Genomic DNA, 22,186 nt, shown 5'->3' with positions numbered 1-22,186 from the left:
CCCCCCCCCCCCCCCGCCTTCTTGTACTACTTATGCTGGCAAATGGAGCCACAGTTCATTCATGTTACCTCATCTTTGGTCCCAAGCCTTCCTGCCTTGTTCTGTATTCTGTAGCCCGGTTTGCTAGGTGCCAGCCAAGTTCTATCATTAAGTCAATGTCCATGCTTGGGTGCCTCCCTTGGGTCCATCCATTCTCCTTTCTGAACCCTACTTTATTGTCTCTAAGGAGCCTTCTAGCTCCATATTTCTGAGTCTTTCCATTGCCTGAGGTGGGGTATATTCAATAAAGAGCCTTAATCTTTGGCTTAGCTAAGTGTTCTGTGTTAGACTAGACTGTTATTAAAAACTCATATTCGTGGAAAGAAGTATATTGTTATAAATTATACAAGGCCTAGCATTTAACAGTGATTAATGGGTGATGGAGAACAAGATTTGTTTCCGTGAATTTTCAGTATTTTAATCTCCCATGAACATACACAGTAGAAGAATGCTCAGATTTCCAAATTGGAACACAACAGAAAGAAGCTGATTATTGGGTTTCACTCAGAAAAGAAAATTAGAAGTTGCCTGTACACATCATAGAACAGATAATATTTGCAAAGGAGCCCCTACTTAGAAACAACATGCAGTCAAACAAATGTGTGATCCCTGAATGAGTGATGCTTGAGCACTTTGAAAATGGAAATATTTTTGAGTCTTAACTGTCCCTCTCAATATAAATGAAGAGAAACCTGTAAAAACCTTTGCTTTAGAGGCACAGTGCTGTTAAAAGACATACTGGAGCAGAGTTGAGAGAACTTTTCTTTCCTAAATACACCACAAAGCATTTTCAACACCTTGTTGACGTGGCCCTTCTATTTTATTTCTAAGGAGCCAGCTGCACTTTTATTTTTAAATTTATTATTATTTTATTTTATTTTTAACTGTGTTGGGTCTTCGTTGCTGCACGCGGGATTTCTCTGGTTGCAGCGAGCGGGGGCTACTCTTCGTTGTGGTGCGCAGGCTTCTCATTGCAGTGGCTTCTCTTGTTGCAGAGCATGGGCTCTAGGTGCACAGGCTTCAGTAGTTGTGGCATGTGGGCTCAGTAGTTGTGGCTCGCAGGCTTTAGAGCGCAGGCTCAGTAGTTGTGGCGTACGGGCTTCATTGCTCCGCGGCATGTGGGATCTTCCTGGACCAGGGCTCGAACCCATGTCCCCTGCATTGGCAGGCGGATTCTTAACCACTGCACCACCAGGGAAGCCCCCAGCTGCACTTTTAAATCTTGAATACATTCACCCCCTTAGAAAGCACTTAAGATGTGGAGTTCAGCCACAAGAATGTATTTGAATGCTCCTGGCCTTGGACACTAACATGTAGCTAGAGAATTGGTGCCCTGAAGCCCCAGTGTTAAGATCAGAGGCCTTGGTTAGGCAGGACCAACCCTGCCTCCATCACCCAACCTGTCCAAGATCATCCAGCTATTACAAAGACAGGGTATGACCCCAGGTCTGCCTGATGCCAGCGCCCATGCTCTTTCTACAACTTTAGAGTTGCCTTCAGTTCGTTTGGCAATGCCAGTCTCCAAAGTTGCTGATTCCCACTGGTTTTATCCTACTTTAGTTTCATATCAGTGGGCATTGGAGCTCAGTAATGGTCCTGTGATAGGCTATCACCTTTGTAGGCCTACAGTGTGGTCTGATATGTCATTTGAACAAAAACCCAAAGGCACATGACTCTGTTACCAGACCTCAAACTTAATATGTGTTAGTCTGTTCAATTCAACAAACATATGTTAGAAGCCACATTTATCAGGATGCTTAGCAGTCAACAGATATTGAAAACCTTCTATATGACAGATGTCATAAGAAACTTTATGAACAGATAGGAACACAATTTACCCTTGTCCTCAAAGAACTTAATATATAATGTGCAGGCAGAGTGGACATTCTTGAAAATCCCATAAGAACATAGTTAGTAGAAAGTAAAAAAAAGTAATTATTCACCAGAGAAAAGGAAATGAATAAATGATCAGTTCCTGCCCCCACCCCCAGTGACGCCCTTGGTTCACGTCATTCTGAAGTATAAAGTCAGAATCTCACTTCCAAGGAAATGGACAGACTTTTCTTTTTCCTCTGTGTGCTAATTCCTGCCACAGCAATTGGCCTCTTTGGCTTTTCCTAAAAGTTCACTGAGACTTTTCTGGCCTCCTCTGGGGACTCCTTAATGCATAATGTTCACCAACTAGGCTCCAGTTGTGAAGTTTTAATTATGCCAGATCATTTTCAGTAAATAGAACTTGAAGCTCAATTGATGCTGTCGGATCCAATTTTGGGCTCACCTGCTCTGAGCTCCACTCTGTGGTGTTTGCGGTCATTGCCACTTCCTCAGGAAAGAGGAGCTTCTCCAGAGATGGATGTTGGCAGCCCTTGGCGTCTGCCTTTTCCTGAATCAGTAGCAGTACAGGGGGGATATTTCATCCAGAAGATTCTAATTGTGTTGCCTGGAAAGCAGGGGCAATGGATACGGCAGATTGTGATCCCTCAGTGGCCACTAAGTGTGGCTGTCTCATGCTTCTTGTGAGGCAGTGGTTCTCCCCACTTGATCTTAGCAGAAAGGCGGAGAAGCGATGAGGCAGTGGCTCTCAAAGGCCAGCAACGTCAGCATCACCGGGAACTTGGTAGAAGTGTAAATTCTCAGGCCCGCTTCCTAGAGCTGCTGAATCAGAGACTGGGGGTAGGACCCAGCTATCTGGGTTTTACAAGTTCTCCAGGTTATTCTCATGTCTAAGTCTATGAGCCACTGTTGGCAGATAAGTGTTTCAAACTAACGATAGGCATAATTCGTTCTATTTTCTGAAAATTCTCATAACCCAGGTTTCATTTCCTGACTTATGATTTTTCACACAAATCAAAAATCATAAATTTCATCATAGTAATTCAGCTTTACCTTTGCCTTCCCTGATTCCCCTAAGCATAGGTGGTTGCCGTCTGGTTTATTTCCCTAGTGTCTTTTCACACTTGCTTTGTCCCATTTGGTACAAGGTGCTGTTTTGTATCTGTCAACGTCCTTGCCTCCTGCACCAGCCTTTGGGCCGCCTGAGGGCAGGTACCTTGTCCCACTCATCAGTATATCTCCAGGGCCCAACAGGATGAAGGGCACACAGAAAGCACACAGTAAACGTTTTTGAGTGAATATACTATTTAATGTTTTATAAGTTTCAAAACTTTGATGTGGCCTTAAGAAGTAGGACTCGCAGAAGAGGAAACTGAGACCCAGAGAAGTTAGGTGATTCAGTGGGTCGGTTGCAGATCGAGAGCTTGAGGCCAAAGCTTGCCTCAATTTGGGAAAGGTAATGGCCACAGGTCCTTAAACATTGCCCTCCTGAACTCAGCTCAACTCAGGAAGCCTGAGGTACTTTGGCTCTTCCAGGGCAAAGCCCTTGATTTGCTCCCAGGCAGGCTGCCCCCACCCCCAACCGTGATGTTACTAGTTGTGTCATCCTTGTACCATTAGGAATGCTAAGAGAGGGTGACTGAGGATGCCAGTTCGTGAGGCACAGTGCAAAGGCTGAGGACAGGAAAAGGGAAGGGAATCATGCCAAAAAATACGAGTGGATTTTAGCATGATCGGTGGGAGGTATAGTCTCTGATATGTGGTTAGTCCTTGGGAAAAGGGGGCAAAGAGGAAGGGACATGAGCTGCAAGTGAAGCCAAAGTCTAAAGCTCAGTTTTGCTTCTCTGCCAGGTTGCCCTCCTTACACTGAGGTGACAGCAGCCTGGGATGTACTTTGCGAGGTGTCCTTGGGAAATGGGTTGACGGTGATTGCCACCCACCTCTCCCCTTGGTGTCCAGCTCGCCTTGTGACCTGTAAGCAATCTGGCTGGGCTAAGAGGATGGGGAGAAGCAGTCTATGGGCACAGACCCATAGCAGCCTATGGACTGAAAAAGGCTTGAGGCCTGTACTTTCCCTCATTAACTTTAGCATTGAACCCTATACGAGTAAGTGAACTGGCTCAGGCTCTTTTCCTTGAGCCCCTGCGTTATAAGACTTTGGAACCCACTTGTAAATCATCACAAACTGGGGTGGAAGAAAGCGGGTTCCGGTACAGGCTGTCCCCCGCCCCAAACATCCGCTCGTTAATCACAATGGATTGCTGTCCCATCAGGCTTTGCGGCTTATCTCACAGCTTTGACTCCCACTTGGGAGTGATGACTGTACATCTGACCCTGTCTCTTTCTTCTTGAGCTGATGTGCCATCTCTCTAATTGCCTGCTGGACACTGTCCATCAACACCCCAACTCGATATGCTCCCGGCCAAATCCATCATCTTCCCCTCTAGTCCAGGTCCCCCTCTCAACGAATCTGTCTCTTTCACTGGCACCTCTGTTTTCCCAGTCATTCAGCTTCCAAACCTTGTCAGCAACCTCATGTAGACTTTATTCTCATTCTCCAGATGGAGTCAGTTCTCAAGTTCAGTCATTTCCTTTTGCTATGCCGTGCATGGTTTCCTTCTTTCCACCCGCGTAACAACTATTCTGGTCCAGGTTCCCATCATATTTCAGGTCTCAATCACCCTAAACCATCCAATACCAGAACTATGATTTTTTTTTTTTTTTGTTTTTTTTTTTGCGGTACGCGGGCCTCTCACTGTTGTGGCCTCTCCCGCTGCGGGGCACAGGCTCCGGACGCACAGGCAGAATATTTTTTTTTTTTTTTTTTTTTTTTGCTTCTCAATCCACTATCTGATGGAGGAACCCAGGGCTAGATGTGAATGCAATAGTGGTGAGACACAGTTCCAGTGGCCTCTGATAGTCTGTAGCCAACATCCAAGCTCTTGGTAAAGACTTAAGTGAATAGCCAGCCAAAATGAGAAAATAATATAATTTAGGAACTGATCATGTTCTTTCCTGATGCCAGTGAGGCATTCAGGGATGTGACCGCCTTCCCTGGGCAGAAACAGCATGTGCCAAGAGGTGAAGAGAGCAAAAGGGCAACAATAATCAATAAGCTTATTGCTCCAGTCCCCAATGCCCCTGTGGTGAGTTGTTAGAGTGAAAAGTTAATGGAAGGGGAGAGGCCAAGATAATGCGAGTGTCCCAGCTGCCTTTTCCAAGAGCTCTGCAGTTACAAAGTAATTGTGCGCTTCTGTGTGAATGGTTTACCTGATCAGCTGAGTGCCCTCTGCTTTGGAGAGGAGAATCCTAAGACAGAAGGAAGTCACATGCCTCCCTGGCAGCCAGGATTAGAACTCAAGATTCCTGAGTAAATGCTTTGAATGCCTGAGGTTGTTTCTGAGAGACTGTAGCCACAATGGGCTTCACAGCAATAAAGATGAGCATTTTCTCTTGTCTAAAAACCCTCAGTCATTGCCCACAGTTAAGCAAAGGGAACTTAGGGGAGGAAGCTAAAGGAAAGCACAGCTTAGTGAACTGAACTTTCTTTGCTTGATGATTAATAGAAATCATAGATCATGGGAAGAGGATGCTTAAAGAGGCATGGACTCGACCTTAGACACTTCGGGTAGAAGAAAATGCAAAAGTTTGGAACCAAGAAAGAAAACCACTCAGGACATAACCTAGCAAGACAGAAAAATGAAATGAAGAATCCTCACCAGCTCTAATTAAAGGAAATCAATATTTGAAGAGCTGTCTTGCTCAGTAACAGGACAAGGGCAAAAATACTTCAGCAACGTGAGCCTCTTAGAAAATAGAAAAGCAGGCTTTCATGGGGAAGCAATCATGATTTAAAAGGCTTCAAAAGACAACCACTTGGTGGGTTGATATGTTGTAGAGGGCACTCAAGCACCTTTTGGGAAGGCGATAGATGAGCTTCTATTATGCCTGCTAGGCTCTATATTTGTAAAGCACATTTCCTTATCCTGGGAGCTCTAAGAAGCCAAGGGTCATTTCTAGGGAGGAAAGAGTAGCTACCATTTCCCCAGACAGACTTGAAGTAAACCCTTAACAATAGCTTGGGTTTCATCTCTGTTACCACTTCCAAGAACACACACTGGAAAAACACTAAAAGCCATACAAATGCAACAGACTTTCTGTTGTTATTCGCAGCACTAGCCAACCATCCAAGCAAGTCCTTTCTAAGCTCACCTCTTTGTGATCCACGTGATGATCAACCATCAGTAACTGGAATCCAGTTTTCCCAGACTGTTCTTCCTTAGGCGTGGAAAATATGGGACATGTGTGTCACCACTTCCTTCTCTCCCACCGGTGCCAGACATTGATACAGCCACGGCACTCCTTTTCCACTGAGCCGAAATGCAGCTTTTTCATTTATTTGTTCAACAAATATTTTTCGGAGCACCCTCTTAAGAGCTAGTTGGAGAGATGGATAAACAGTAAAATATAAGCAACACTACAGGCGCCACATGCTAAGTGCCAAATAAAAGATATGTAGACAATGAGTATTATAGCCCAACTCTCTCTTCTGAAATACAATTTCAAATTCCTAGGGCCCTGAAAATTAATTTAAAAAAAAATTCAGTGCTGTTTTAGTTAGAGCAACACAACTATTTCTCATGGGTCTGAGACGAATTAATTCCAAAAAGAGCTTACAAAGTACTACCGGAAATGCAGAAGTTTCTGTATGCCACCCATCAAGAAAGTGAGTCGAGGGTGTTTGAAACTGCTAGGTTCTTCTCCCTCAAGTACCTCTCTGACCTAAGAGAAAAATCCAGATTGGAGTGGATCTGATTGCCATTTTGGGTTAAGTACCCTGGATGCCGTTTCAGCATCAAATTATTCAATCAGAAATACTTTGAAAATGCTGAAGAGTTGGGTCAGTCACAGTTTTCCCACCTGGATACAATGTGCATAATACTGCAGGATTTTATTTTTCACTTTTCTGATGTTGGAGACATTTGTGGAGCCGGTGGAAAATGGTTTACGATACATGTTGATGGACAGCCGACCAAACAGACAGAGCGAGTGCTGGCATTCATTAAATTTTCCTATCAGGAACCCACCTGGAATTGTATCCATAGGTCTTTGATGAGGCCGGCTTGGGAGGGAGAGAGGAAAGAATCTTACCCCAGGAAAAAGATAGCTACTCCTGAGGAGTGGGAGAAGCCTGGATCCATGCCCCCTGGGATTTCAGGCCATAGCTTTTAATATCCCAAAGAGGAGATGAAAGTCAAAAGGGCTGACAAGTGGTCTAGAGACAGACAAAATAATGACAACTGGGGTGCGCCTGTTTCAGATGTGTAAGTTGGAAACTAGCTCTAATTCCAGGCAGCTCCCCCAATCTCATATACCCCCAAGTTATCATCCAGGTATCCTAAAAGCAGGCAGGGCTTATTCCTGTAAGTCCCTGGGATTGCCACATGCTTCTTTCAGTGGTCAGCATCCTCGGCAGCATCTTAATCTTTGGATCATTGACCCATGTTTCTCCAGATCTCTGAGGCTCCCAGACAGTCTGCAGTTGCAGGATTTTCTCTTTCTCTCTCGTGGAGCACTTCTGGAAAACTTGGGGTCTGTCTTTCTCAAAGTTTCAGAATCATAGCATCTTGTCCAGACTTACATACTAAGCCTGGAACTTTGAGGGGGAACTCTTTTCTCTCAGTGTTAGGCCAGCCTTTCTATACAACAGTTCCTTAGTACATCTACAGAATTAAACTCCTAGGATCCAAGCCTGCCACCATTCTGCTGGCCACTCCCCCACTTTCAGATACCTTTTGCCACTGTCAGTGGATCTGCTATTGGCACGGAACAAACATTTTGAGTTATCTGATTACTTTCACCTCCAGTCTTGGTGCCGTACCTTCCGTCTGTGATTTTTCTCGGAGCAAGTTTTGTGTTTATTCCACTCGGATCTGCCCTTAAAGGATTTGGCACTTGGTCAGAGGGGGGTCCTTATTTCCATCACTTAAAGGAAGACTGCTCCAGGACCACCACCTCCTCCCACCTCCAGAGCAGCTGTTAATAAGGCCGCCACGGCCAGCTGACAGCTTTCCCTGAGGTCCTGCGGTGCCCTGCGTTGAGCTTAAAGAGGGTCACTTGTCATGCAGATTTTAAAGGACCCTTGGCTCGCCAGGCACAGACTTGGGAATACAGCAGTGGGAATGGGTGTCTTTTATTCAAAAGAACGTGGATGCCTGGACTTAGTGACTCTGGAGACAGGGTGTTGAATGACCACCTACTACTCTGAACCTAGCAGCCTGCAAGATCAAAAGATCCCTTGTTTCAGAAGGCTTCCAGCAAAGTTTCCCACTGCCTCCAGTTTGAGTGAGGGGGTGGGAGGAGGAGGGCTCAGTGGCCAGTGAGCTGAGTGTGGAAGTGAGGGAATTGAGACCCGCTTGAATTTTGCAACACACAGCGTATTTCATCCTCTGCATGAGACTGCAGCAGCCTTCTGGAAGAGACACTTTTGAATTCTTCTGAGTTCCAGTCTTTTGTCCAGTTATCACTTCGTTTCTGAGGGGGTTTCTGAATGAGGATGGTAGCTGCTATGGTCCCAGGGATGGTTAAGGAGTTCTTTGCCAGGAAGTCAGCGTGGATGGGCAGGGGCAGTGCTGCATGAGTTCTTCAGCACTTTGTCTCAGCGGGCTTCTGACACCTCCTGGGGGACAGACTGTGCGCCTACTCTCTCCAGAGCCACCCACCCCAGCAGAAGGATTGGAGCTCACCTTGGTGACTCCCACTTCAAAGGACTGCTTTGGAGCCCTCCTGGACGCTGAATCCTACCTGATGGAACGTTCGCTATCTGTCTGATTAGCCCTGTGCTCACACACATCTGTATTGCCTTGGCAATCGCCAGGAACCCATGATTATCTCTTGTTCCAGTCACATCCACGTAGCCACTTAAAGCTGATGGATGTGAGGCAGAATATCTTTTGTGACCCACCCTCTCACCCTGCCTCACCTCACATCTAAATACAGCTACTTGCAGGCACCTATTTCTGAGGTACTTAAAAGATTCATAAATATCTGGAAAGCTCTTTGACATTCTCTGAGACAATATTCTGTGCCTTTGGAAGGCTCTATTATACTCATTGAAAGCCAAGATATGCATTTTTCTTCTTTACCTTCACTTTTTGTAAAAGGTTATGCTGACGTAGATCTTAGTAACAAAAAAAATTCTTTCTGATGAAATCAGGATAAATAATTCCACACATCATCAAGTGGGGAAAAAGACTTCGAATTGGTTTCCATGGAAATCTGGAGATGAAGTAAAGTAATAATTTCAAGGCAGAGCAGCTGAATTGAAGATAATGGTAAAAATAGTTTGATAAAGAAAATAGAATTAGGTAATCCAGAAGCCTCCAATCAATTATTCCTTTTTGTTTACCTTCAAGTGATTAATTTGTCTGCATTTATTAACCTGAAGAGATTAAGCAGACCTTCCTAGTGATTTATTTCGTAATTGTTTCCAAGGTTTGACATAAGCTGTGGAGTTATTGAAGGTGGAGATCTAAATTCAATTACTCATGAAGCAGGCGGTGCTTCACCTGAAAGAATATCTGAATTCACGGCCTTCCCATGTTAACAGTATGAGTGAAAATTATTAATTCATCTGATAGTATCTCCCAGAGACTTTTAGAAGTCATTTGGCATCCACATACCTCACAGCAAGTCAGCAGCTTCAGAACTGAACTTGAAGTACAGAGAACCCAGAGACAGGAAATAAATAAAGGATTGTATGTTAAAGACTAGTTATTTTTATACATTATTTTTTTGCCCAGAGCCTCTCTTGAGGCCTGGGCTGTGGCACTGTCATTAATGGCATCCACCAGCTCAAGCTTTGAATGCCAAAAGAATAGCTTTCTCTGAACTTGACCAATGGTTCCCACTCTCCGTACCTTTGAAGGACAGCACTGGGTAAGATCACGCTTTATTTTGAGAGGCGAGAGAGACAGAGAGACACACGCACGCACACACACGCACACACACACACACACACGGGGGGGGCAGGGGGGAAGAGAGAGGTTAAGATATTGAAAGAGAGGCACCTTGAAAGTCTTTAAATGAAATAACTAATTTCTTTTTGTCTCTGTGGTCATTGTTGTACATATTTTTCTATTCTTTCTGTGGGTATAGTAAGGATAGACGGGGTTCTCCAAACACTAATCCAGGCGCCAACTCTCCGTCATCCACAAAGGCCCGGAGCACATCTAAGAATGGGAAGTAAGTGACAAATGCCCCTGTGCATCCAACATAGCTGTCACCAAGCCATGTACTGTCCTCATTTTGTCATTCATTCATATTCATTCAAAGATTTGCGGAATGCCTTCTGTGTGCTTTGCTTTGGGCATTTAAATGAGTAAGGCATGTGTCAGGAATATTGGGTGCATGAAGAACTAAAGAAGGGAGAGGAGACGGAGGGGGAAGTCAAGAGATGGCTTTGGAAAGATAGCTTTTAGGGCTGATTGTGATGGGCAAGGACTTACAGCAACGCAAGATTTGGACTATGAGTCTCAAAAGTTGAAGAAAGAAGAAAGAGCGGCACTGATCAATCATTTTATGATTTGCAAAATCCATGAAAATCTCTCTTTGATCCATACACTAAGATTTGGGGTGGATTTAGAAGAATCTGGAAAGCCATTCCATAGCTATCCTGGTTTAATTGCATTTGCATTTTAACCATGTCACTGATGTACATGATATGTGTATTCTTTTCCTAGCGACTAACCTGTACCATGACCTACCCGAAACTGTCTTTTTGGTATTGCCAAAAACTTTTATCGGCTGAATATTTGTGATGTTAGATTTACCTCTTTGGGCTGATTCCAGAAAGCAACATTGGCTGACCTCTCCCTTTGGATTCAGCAGAGAATGGCAGTCTGAAACAGTGTGATCCCATGCAGATGGCATACCTCCAGTTAGGCGCTCCCCCTTTGAAGTGGCTGCAGCCCTTTGGTGAATGACTCGGGTCCTCTTGTAAGCCCTCTGTCTCAGGGCTGTGGGGCATTGTGATGGGCAGAAATACAGCCCCAAAGGAGAACCCAGCCTGCATCTAGGAGAAGATGAAAGATGCCTTCATCATGCTAAAAGCTCTAACCTAGCAATAAGATATATCACTACAAGAGCATGGCTTTACCATGAAAGGTGAATTTGTAACGGTCATATATTTTATGTATTCAGCATTGGACCATAAATGCTGCACTTTGAATATGATCTTATTTTCAACTCCTAGAGTGAAAGAGCTATTGGCTCCCTTTTTTTTCTCCCTTCTCCTCCTGAATACCATTTCAGGTTTGCATATAAAGTTGAATGTGGGCTATCTTGGAGAATATCAAAAGCAGTGGTGAAGACAGAAGACGAAATCTCAGAGCAGTTAGAACTCGTTTCAGTTATTTATTGCTGAGCACCACAATCAAAATGCTGAATAAATTATGAAGGAAGGGAATTGATACACACATTCCCAAGCAGCTGAATGTTTCCAAATTAGTGCCAATTCATCGTCAGCATGCGTCCGCAGTTAACAGAGATGGCCTTGGAGAATCGCTTTGAACTCCGTGCTTGCAGAAACGGCAGGCCCTGGTCTGGGTATCCTGTACACACCTGTCCTGCTGACAACTGCAGGGCACAGTCTCCGTTTATTAGACTCTCATGTATAATTAAGGATGTTTGCGATTGCTGTTGTGCTTTGAAAGGAGCATTGTTTTGTTTCTTTTGGCTTTGTGGGAACCCAGACTCTTACCTTGTGAATGAAGCATCCCCGTGGAGCAGTTGGTAGAATTGGAGTTCAGATGACATAAAGAACGCATAGCTAATACCATACCCGGCTTGTTAACAGTAGGAGGCCTGCATAAATACATTCTTAAGTAGATAAACATGATCTTATATCCCACTTGCTGGATTTGGACACCTCCCAAACTTCTGCCATGGTGAGGGCCTCCCTTCCCGCACGTTCTGAGCTAGGTGTCTTTTATCTGCCATGTACGTGACTCACAGATTGTGCTGGTTCTTTTCAATTTTTCTTTCTTTTCGGGGATTATTAATGAAGATTTAAAAGTTCCCCAATAGCCAGTATTCTCTTCAAGGATATGATGTTTCAGGTTCCCTTTCTCTTATCTCCCATCAGTTGGCGGGAAGTTGTTGGGTTTTTTTCTTTAAACTCTTTTCTGCACATTTTCTCCTCAGGATATTTTCGTCAGCAGCAGCAGTACTGACCTTCCATGAATATGGTGAGACTATCCGGGGCTGGGGGGCATTTTCCCACACACTCTCTAGAACAGTGTCTATCAATGTTTAGGCACGTGTGTTGTTATAGTTCAGAGACAGTGGTTACTTCCTGGGTTTGGGAGTGTGCGTGGGGAGGCAGGGGGCTAGGTGGGCTTCTGCTCCCCGGGGTTTTCCCCGTGGTGCCTTTCACAGTGGACAGCATCCAGGGTGGGTGCTGTCCTGCTGGGTTTTCTCATGTTATTTGACCTCATGACAGGGGGATAGCAGTTTTTAAGAATTCCTCTGTTATTTTGAGGCCAGATACAGGCTGGGAGACAGAAGGTGCCTTCTTTTCTTCTCTGGAAAGAAACTGGCCTCCTCTGTTTTTGAAGACAAGTCAGGCTGCCTCAAATATATACCTCATGACTAAAAATAGCAACAACTAGTATGTGTTGAGTGAGTGCTATGGGCCAACCTCTGTCCCCGAGCACTTGATACAATTCGTGTCATTAATTCTCACCCACCAAAAGCTCAGGAAGTAGGCACTATTATTATTTCCATTTGATACACGAGGAAATTGGGGCTTGGAGAGGATATTGTGTGCCTACATGGGGTCTCCCAATGAACAATTTTGGTAAAACCCTTCTTTAGCACCAATAATAGTAATAACAATCAGTAAAATCTATCGAGCTTTTACTTTGTGCCCTTGTGCTAGACCCTGGGCCACAGAGACAAATGCAAGATACAATAGGTGCCCTCAAGGAACTCAGTCTTCGTAGAGGACAGAGGATGGCAACATGGTGTTTACAGTGAGGCAGTCACGGGGGGCTGTTGGAGGGGAAGACATCATGTGGGGATATCAACGAAGGCTTCTGAGAAGTGACCCTTGAACCCATTCATTTTCTCCACTTACCCCTCAGGAGGCAAGGCCAGGTCAGAAGAGGAAAATGCAAATAAGTCACTAAGGCAGACAGAGTCCTTTAATGTTGATAAAAAAAAACAAGTTAAAGTTGTGGATGAGGTCAAAGCTAAAACTGAGTGGCCAATTCTGTCTCTTTTTCCAACTTCAATCCACTTGGGGCCAACTGACATGCAGCGTAGCATGCCGAGTAGCTTAAGAAACCTACAGAGTGAAAGTTGTGTCATTCTGCTTGCTCCATTTTATTGCCTGGATCTGAACCTGGGTACCAGCCCTCTGTTTCAGGGAGGAACAGATGTAATGGGATATGTCTGAGCAGCAGAGCCAGACTACCCTGACAGTGACTTTCAGGGAGGTACATGCAGTTTCTTCTATGCTAACAGTGAGCCAAATTGACAGGACAGGGAAAAAAAGCAGTGCAGAGCCATACCACTGAGATCAGGAAGCATAGGTTTGGCAGAGGTTAATCAGAGACCAGCCAGACCAGGCCACCATATTTAATTTGGTTCCCTTCGATAATGTGAATCTGTTATTCTGTCTGACACATCAAGCCACAGTCAATCCTTTTGCTGATCCATTGGGTTATTCCCAGCAAGCACTTAAACTGTCAAGACTGAGCATACATGGTAGCCACAAGGAGCCGTTACAGATTTTCTTTTTGTATCTGAACATGTTCACACGTCACATGAGACCAGCACTTTTGCTGACCTGATAAGGACTCAAGAAGGGTCAGTCACTTTCCCAGAGTCACGCGTCTAGTTCATAGCAGAGGTCAGCCTAGAATCCTGGTGTTCTAATATTTGTCCCGTGCTCTTTCTACGGCAATGTGTGCTGCAGTTCTACTCCCAGATAGCAAAGACACTTCGGCCAATTGCACCACACGAGGCTTGGAGCCTGGTCCCAGGATGTCCAGCTGAGTGCTGTGCCCTTTGTACGTTACCATACCTGTGTAGGTGGGTTCTGTTAGCCTCTGTGAAAATGGAGCCCTTGGGGAGAAATTGGAATCATTCCACTTAAAAAAAATGTAGGGGTAGTGATGATGAAAGGAAACAGCACGTACTTTTCAAACACTTCACTTTTTCTCCAAAATAACATCATTTTGGTTGTGTTTGGACAGTTACCCTTTCTCAATATTACTGTTGAGCTATCTCGAGCCTTTAACACACCGCTTCTTCAAGAAAGCAATAAAGAGAACTCGTAGATCACTATAGCTGTTCTCCTTTGAACCAGACAACCAAGGCTGAGGGTGTGTGTGTGTGTGTGTGTGTGTAACATTCAGAGGCATCAATTTAAAAATTAGATTGCAGGCAGTTGCAGATGAGGCTGGAAATGAATCAACCCTCTCAGCCTGAGGTGTTTTTCACATAGGCTCAGGCTATGGAAAGACAAAGACCAAGTTCAATTTTCAAATACTGGTGAAGGCCAGGAATATTGCAGGACCAGGGCAGAGCACCCAATCACAGTGCCTGGTAGACGATACCATAAATGTTGAGTTCAGTTCCATAAATATTGGCTTAAATGAATTAAGCTGGGGAGGGGATGCTAAAATGGAGAAAAAGGAGTACAGAAGGGGGATATGAGATGGTCAAGTCAATTCTTGCTCACTTTACACTTCTACCCAGAGCCGACCCTGGTAGCAGATGCCACAGGAAGACTGACTCCAAGCTGTTTTTGCCAAAATTGTCTCATAATGACAGGCCTGTTTATCTTTTCAGCAGTCTCTAGATGAGCAGAGTCAGGAGCACATAGCTTCATAAATAAACTAAACACACCAACAGTCCTTTGGTTTTGGTTGGCAGGACCCAAATGGAAAACTTTCCTGCTTTAGAGAGAAGAGGTGAAGTCTTGCTTGTTCTGTGTGGATTCAGTGTGATGCAGTTTTATGTTCAGATTGAGTTGTTTACATGTGCATCACTGGAGTCCATGTCCTGCGTACTATGATCTCATGATTATGTCATTTCCTCTCATTGGGAGCCATGTATTTCTTCTAAGACAGTAGGCTGTGACTACCACTAAAACCCCTAGTTTTGCCTCTGTGTATGAACGAGTGTGTGTGTGTGTGTGTGTATTTTCACTTCACAATGGTGGTATGCTGTATGAGCATAGCAATCAAATGGTCAAGTACTGAACTTTTCATATAAGCGCTGTAGTTTGATGTGATGATGATGTCAATAGTGCCTTAGTTTAGCTATTAGACTAAGTCTAATATCACAAAAGCTTGTGAAAAACCAAAGCCCCAAACACTCTCTCTCTCTCTGTCTCTCTCTGTCTCTCTCTCTCTCTCTCTCCACACCCTCCCTCCCTCCCCCTCCCTCTCTGCTGTTGCTCCTTTGTAGAAAAAAGCAAATGACAAAAACATAAGCCAATGTCAGAATGTATTCCTAAGAACAACTTGGAGTGGAGTGTGCCCGAGAATCAGTACATTTATAGCCAAATTGCCTTTTCCCTCCAATATTCGCCAGCCAGGATAGTGCGAGGCTTTTGGTCACAACAAAAAAGTCAAATCTACCCCAGAAAGTACACTCATTAATTAGGCAGGAAAGTAACATAAGACATTTGAAAAGGACTTTTAATAACAAGGGGTAAATAACACATAGGCTTGGCATATTTTGAGGTTTCACCTAGTGCTAACCAACTGTAGATGGGGCTGTTCAAAGATCTCTTTAAATAAATTAATCATGCAGCCTTGTGTGTATTTGAAAGGACATCAGCTTTGGAGTCAGATAGACCTGGATGTGAATCCTGGCTCTATCACTGATTAGCTTAGTACCTACCTCATTGGGCTGTTGTGAGGATAAAATAAAATCCAAGTAAGGCTCTTCTAGTGCCTGGCACATGGCAAGTGCTTAATAAATGTCAACTAGTGATTATGCTTGCCTCTGCTGCCAAGATACTGCAGCTGGGGACAGTGTGACCTGGCCAGTATGATGCTGACCGAATCAGAGCTCTGGTTATCTGCTTTGCCAGCTCCAGAAATGGGGAAGCAGATGCCCCAGCACCACTGGCAATACATAAATAATGCCCACAGATTGAGTGAGACAAGAAATTGCTGGAAGATCCAGGAAGAAACAGTCCAGTTATGGAAATATTTCCTAGGGGGTACACGTGCATCTCTGTGATGGTTAGGATGTAGAGTATACTAACTAACATCATAAATCCCCCTAAATATCCGACTGTCCATGCTGACCCTGGTTCTCCAGCTTAGTCAAGAAGGGTGTTGTGCTAATGGAGCCTTAGGAGGCAGGTGTCATTTTTCTCCCTTCTCACCTCCTGCACAAAATCACAGACTCAACATGCTGCTCTCTAGAGCAGGGGTCCTCAATAACTCCTTTCTCCTCTGTGACATACATGGTTGAGAACTCTCATTGGCATTGCTCCGGGGGACCTCGGGGTTACGCCCACTTCCCAGGTGCTGGCTGGAATTCTACTCCTCTCTCACCTGAGAAGGCCTAGGAATGCAAAGAAGCGGGATGTCAAATAGGATTCCTCCGTTTTCCTGCGAGTAACACAGCTCTCTCCGTCTCTGTCTCCCTATTGCAGTCCGTGTCTCCCTCCGTCTAGAAGTCCCTCTCTTTCTCCCTTCCTCCTTCCCTTCCTCCTTCCTCCCCCCATCCAACTATCTATCAATGCTCCATCTTGCCTTTATACCCCAATATTTTTAGCTTTCAGCCTAGCTCTTTCTGAGCTGAAAGAATTACAGAGGCTAAATCAATGGCATCTTCTAATGCCTCCAGGCCAAACCTGTTGTTTTTCAGACAAATAACCAGTGAAACATGGCCCACTATGGTTTGCAGTACTAAGAGAGTATGGGGGGACTTCCCTGGTGACACAGTTGTTGAGAATCCTCCTGCCAATGTAGGGGGCACGGGTTCGATCCCTGGTCCGGGAAGATCCCACATGCCGCGGAGCAACTAAGCCCATGCGCCACAACTACTGAGCCTGTGCACTAGAGAGCCCGCGAGCCACAACTACTGAGCCCGCGTGCCACAACTACTGAAGCCCGCGTGCCTAGAGCCCATGCTCCGGAACAAGAGAAGCCACCACAATGAGGAGCCCACGCACCGCAAGGAAGGGTAGCCCCCGCTCGCCGCAACTAGAGAAAGCCCACGCGCAGCAATGAAGACACAACGCAGCCAAAAATAAATAGATAAATTAATTAATTTTAAAAAAAAGAGTATGGAAACACAGGGCAAAACTATTGTGCTATCCAGATAATTACTATGAATCCAACACTGACTAAAAATCTGGAGTGTAGAAGCATTTAAATGTAGAGTAGAAATTTTTAATTTGTTGAAATCCAGTTTATCATTTTTTTTCCTTTCTGGATTATGCTTTTGGTAGCATATCTAAGAAGTCTTTCCCTAACCCAAAGTTGCAAAGATTTTCACCTATGTTTTCTTCTAGATGTTTTGTAGTTTTGGTTTTACATTTAGGGCAGTTTTCCAATTTGAGTTAAGTATTGCATATGGTGCAGGGTAGAGATCAAAGTTTTGTTTTGTTTTACATATGGATATCTAGTTCTTCCAGTACCATTTCTTAAGGAAAATATCTTTTCTCCATTGAACTACCTTAGCACATTTGTTGAAAATCAAAAATCAATTATATATATATATTTCTAGATTCTTAATTGATCAATATTTTATCCCTATGCCAGTTCTGCACTGTCTTGATTACTCTAGCTTTATAATAAGTTTTGAAATCAGATGGTGTGAGTCTCCCAACTTCATTCTTCCTTTTCAAAGTTGTTTTGGATATTCTAGGTCCTTTGAATTTCCATATGCATTTTAGAATCAGCCTGTAAATTTCCAGATAAAGAAAAAAAACCTGCTGGGATTTTGGCAGGGATTGTGTTGAATCTATATATCAGATTTGGGGAAAACTGACATCTTTAACAACACTCAGTCTTAAAAGCTATGAAGACAGTGTATCTTTCAATTTATTGAGATCTTTAATTTCACTTAGCAGTGTTTTGTAGCTTTCAGTGTACATGTTTTTCCTAACTTTTTCAGATGTATCCCTAACTATTTCATACTTTGGATGCTATGGCAAATAGTATCCTTTTATTTTAACTTCTAATTGTTTTTCCCCAAGTTTCCATTATTTTTATAAAATTTTTATTTTATATTGAACTATAGTTGATTTACAATGTTGTATTAGTTTCTGGTGTACAGCAAGGTGATTCAGTTGTACATATATAAGTATCTATTCTTTTTCAGATTCTTTTCCCATTTAGGTTATTGCAGAATATTGAGTAGAGTTCCCTGTGCTATACAGTAGGTCCTTGTTGGTTATCTATTTTATGTATAGTAGTGTGTATATGTCAATCCCAAACTCCCAATTGATCCCCCCACCCTTTCCCCTTTGGTAACCATACGTTTGTTTTCTATGTCTGTAAGTCTGGTTCTGTTTTGTAAATAAGTTCATTTGTATTATTTTTTTTTAGATTCCACACATAAGCGATATCATATGATATTTGTCCTTCTCTGTCTGACTTACTTCACTTAGTATGATTTCTAGGATATAGAAGTACAATTGATATTTGTAGACCAGTCTTATATTTACAAACTTGCTAAGCTCACATATTAGTTCCAGGAGCTTTTTTGAAGATTCCATTGGATTTTCTACGTAGACAGTTATATCACCTGTGAGTAAAGGTAGTTTAATTCTTCTTTTCCAATACGGATGCCTTTTTTCCTTGCCTTATTGCACTGGCTAGAACCTCTAGTATGGTATTGAGTAGCTATGAATTGTTTGGTGTGTAAATAATTCCTACCCGTTTAGCTTTGTAAAAAAGACACATAAAAACAACGGAGTGATAGTTGGACAATGGAAGTGTCCTCTAAAGATGATATTTTGGGGACAAATGAATGATCACTGCCTTTATCAAAAGGTCAAAGCTAGATTCCCAAAGTACTGCACAGAAATTTCATCAGAGAAAAAGATACTGTCCTGGGGAGGAGGAGGAAAACAAAAAGCAAAAAACAAAATGAAAAATTGAATAACATACACTCTTCCCTTTATTCTCATTCGTATTTTCTCCCTCTCTTTTCTCTCCCTTCTCCCCTTCCCCCTCTCCCCCCTCTCTCCCTCCATCAGTTCTTTAAAAGAAACAGTGTGGTATAATGGTTAAGATGGCAAACTCTGGAGCCAAGTCATGGCTTTAAAATCCCAGCCCTTCCCTGGGTAAGTTTCTTTATCTCTCTGTGCATCACTTTCTTCACTTGTAAAAAGGGGATACTAATAGTGTCTGCTTCATAGGATTTTCTTGAGGATTAAATTCGTCATTCATTCAAAACTTTTATTGATTGCTTATGAGATACCAGGTACTATTGTAGGCTCTGGAGACACAGCAAAGAAAAAAACAGACAAAATTCCTTACCCTCATGCCCATTCTCGTGGAGGGATACTGTCATTAAACAATTAAGTAAGCTATATAGTATTTTAAAAGGGAATAACTTATAAGGGGGGAAAGGCAAGGCAGAGGGATAAGGAGTGATGCAGACAGGAAATTAGTAAATTTAAATAGAGTGGTTGGAGAAGACCTCACTGAAAGGTGACATTTGAGGAAATATTTATTTTATTTAAATAAGGTAATACAGTTAAAACTTAGAACCATTCCTCACATATAGCAAATATATAATGATGCTTTTTATTAACTACAATTTATTGAGTGCTTTTTATGTGTCAGGCATTGTGCAAAGTGCTTTACGTAATATTATCTTGTTTAACCATTACAATAGGTCTATAAAGCAAAGGTTATTATTAGCTCTTTTTACTGACAAGGAATCTGAGATGACGTTGACTTGTTCTAGGTCACGTAGGTAATAGATGATGGGGCCAAGACTCCAACCGTGTCTGGGCTTGTCCCACGAGGCTGAGTTCATCCATCCTTTCTGAAGATGCCCTTTATGCTTGAGGGACTATATTAGACCTACATTCACAAGGATCAGAAGACTGGTCCTGCTGCTGGAGGCCTTAGTTGGAGGGAAGAGTATTGAGTAGGTAGAAGGTTCTTCAGGGGCCATGGAATGTCGTGAAACCCCATCTTTCCGTTAGCATTTCAACTTGAATGTAAAGGTGCTCTTCCCTGGGACCCCCACACCAACACCTGGCCTTGACACTTTCTTTACTATGTGTGTTGGGTGCACACAATCTGAGAATGGAGGAGTGGGGTGGACAGAAATACATACTACATTACTGGTCAATGGCCATTGCTTCATTACAGCATATGCTTTGGGTTTTCAGAATGGTTGTTTGCTAAAGATTAAACAGAAAAAAAAATGAGGTAGGACTCAGCTCACTGATGATTGAACTATAAATTTTGCCCAGAAAATGCTGGTGATGCTATAAAATTCAGGCCACCATCTGTTATTGCTTGCTTGAAGTAGCATTTGTATTGGATGATTAAGATGTCACATGCATTTGAAGCACAAATTGATTCCCAGGTACCTAGCATCCCTGGGTGGTGAAGATGGTCCAAGAAGAACATCACGTTGCTTGAAGGATATATTTATATGATATCACAAGCCACAGTTTGGGGTCACTTGAGTGGGGTTGATTGTGGATGGAGGTGGGGACAACTGAGAAAATGGACTGCTTGAATTGGCTGGATAACTTAATCAAAATGGTCAGTTGACTATTCTGTGTCAACTAGTTCTATGCAGTTTGGCAGACCTGAGACATGTTTGGCCATCACTGTCTGCAACGCTCAGAGTGAATTGGGGGATACATGTGAGGCGGGAGGGAAGCAAGTCTGGTTAAGCCCCAAATTCCTAATACTAAAAAGAACCCATTACTTTTATAGTATTTTATAGTTTGCAAAGAGCATTCTCGTCCGTTATCAACAAACGTATGAGGCAAGAATTATATCTACAGCTCACAGATGAGAAAACTCAGGCTGAGAAAAATGACATATTGTGCCCCAAGCCACATAGATAGTAAGTGGCAGAGCCATGAATGAAACCAGGGCCCATTTTTCTCTAAATCCTAAATTATTTTCCCTACTCCATAGAGCCCAAGAGCAGGCTACTCTTCAATTTGAGTCAAATAATTCTAGGTACCTGACCAAAAAAAAAAAAGCAAAACATACTTTACATGCAGGTAGAGAACTTACAGAATTCATTCCCAACAAAAGCAGTAAAAGACTGCCAACTATAACAAGGGCCAGGATTTTTAAATAGGCAGTAACGTTTGTTGAGTGCTTCTTACTCACCAGGCCCTATTCTTTTTTTTAATTAGTCAAATAATTTTATTTTAAGGAAAACAAATTTGCACCCTAACACCAGCTAAAAGTTTTTATAAGAAAATTGAAGAAACTTTTACAAAATGCTGAACATAATTTTGAAGTTTAGAGAGTGACTGTGAAGCAAAAAGTGACTATATTTATCATGATTGTAAATAATGATATATGCTCTATAAGTTCATTGGGATGGTCACCAATGGGCTGGTAATGAATCCCCAAGAGTAATAACCAAGCAACCTCAGTAACATCAGCGAAGCACCAGGCCCTATTCTAAGTGCTTTAAATGAATGCATGTTCTCATTTAATCTGAAAACTGCCCCCTGACGTTGGTTCTAGGAGAGCTCATCACTTGCTTCAGTGGCATGGATCGTATCCAATCCCAAAGGTCCCCTTCAGGGTGGATGTCCAGGCATCTCAGCAGAGAGAAGCTTTGAGTGTGGCTGGCTTGTGGACCTGAGCTGGGGGCAGTGATTCTCCAAGGCTCGGAATCTAAAGAGTTTTGGTTTGGGGGCATCAAAGAGCATAATGACAGAAGTAAGAGTGCTGGGCTTGTTTCCAAGGGCCTCAACAGTGTCCTCTTTTCTCATCGTTGAGGAGGAGATGTGTTCTCCGCGGGCTTTCATGAGATGCTCTCTACTCAGCCTCTGCCTGTTTACCTTCGTTTCTCCCATTCATGCCTATGGAACCTTCCAGGGTGATCAGGCTATCTTGTGCCTTCACAGTAGGCACCAGGGCACCTGCTTCAATTGTGATCTTTGTCAGAAAATAGTTTGCTGCCTCTACCCACCCACATCCCTTTCCCAAGACTGCTCCTCCTTCTGTGAAATGCAGATAATCCTTCTCGTCACTCCCCCTGGCATCCCTAGGAGGGTGTGAAAACAAGCAATAGCATGACTCTAAAGACCTTTCAGAAAATAGCGTCCCACATA

At 43.3% G+C, this 22,186-nt stretch overlaps 1 protein-coding gene across 2 annotated transcripts in view; it reads left to right on the top strand.

Annotated features, from left to right (window-relative positions):
• HS6ST2 (heparan sulfate 6-O-sulfotransferase 2) overlaps positions 1 to 22,186 on the top strand; it is a 304,245-nt gene that overhangs the window by 252,357 nt on the left and 29,702 nt on the right. The window contains exon 5 of one of the 2 annotated variants that reach the window (XM_007462871.1): positions 10,030 to 10,116. The exons of the other annotated variant lie outside the window; for it this stretch is intronic. Coding sequence (XP_007462933.1) covers positions 10,030 to 10,116 — 87 coding nt within the window. The remainder of the gene's footprint in view (positions 1 to 10,029; positions 10,117 to 22,186) is intronic. 2 annotated transcript variants of the gene reach the window in all.

This window comes from Lipotes vexillifer, unplaced genomic scaffold (genome assembly GCF_000442215.2).
Source record: "Lipotes vexillifer unplaced genomic scaffold, Lipotes_vexillifer_v1.1 scaffold481, whole genome shotgun sequence".
Classification (NCBI taxonomy): domain Eukaryota; kingdom Metazoa; phylum Chordata; class Mammalia; order Artiodactyla; family Lipotidae; genus Lipotes; species Lipotes vexillifer.
Note: the sequence above shows the minus strand (reverse complement) of the source record. Positions and strands in the feature narration are given on the sequence as shown.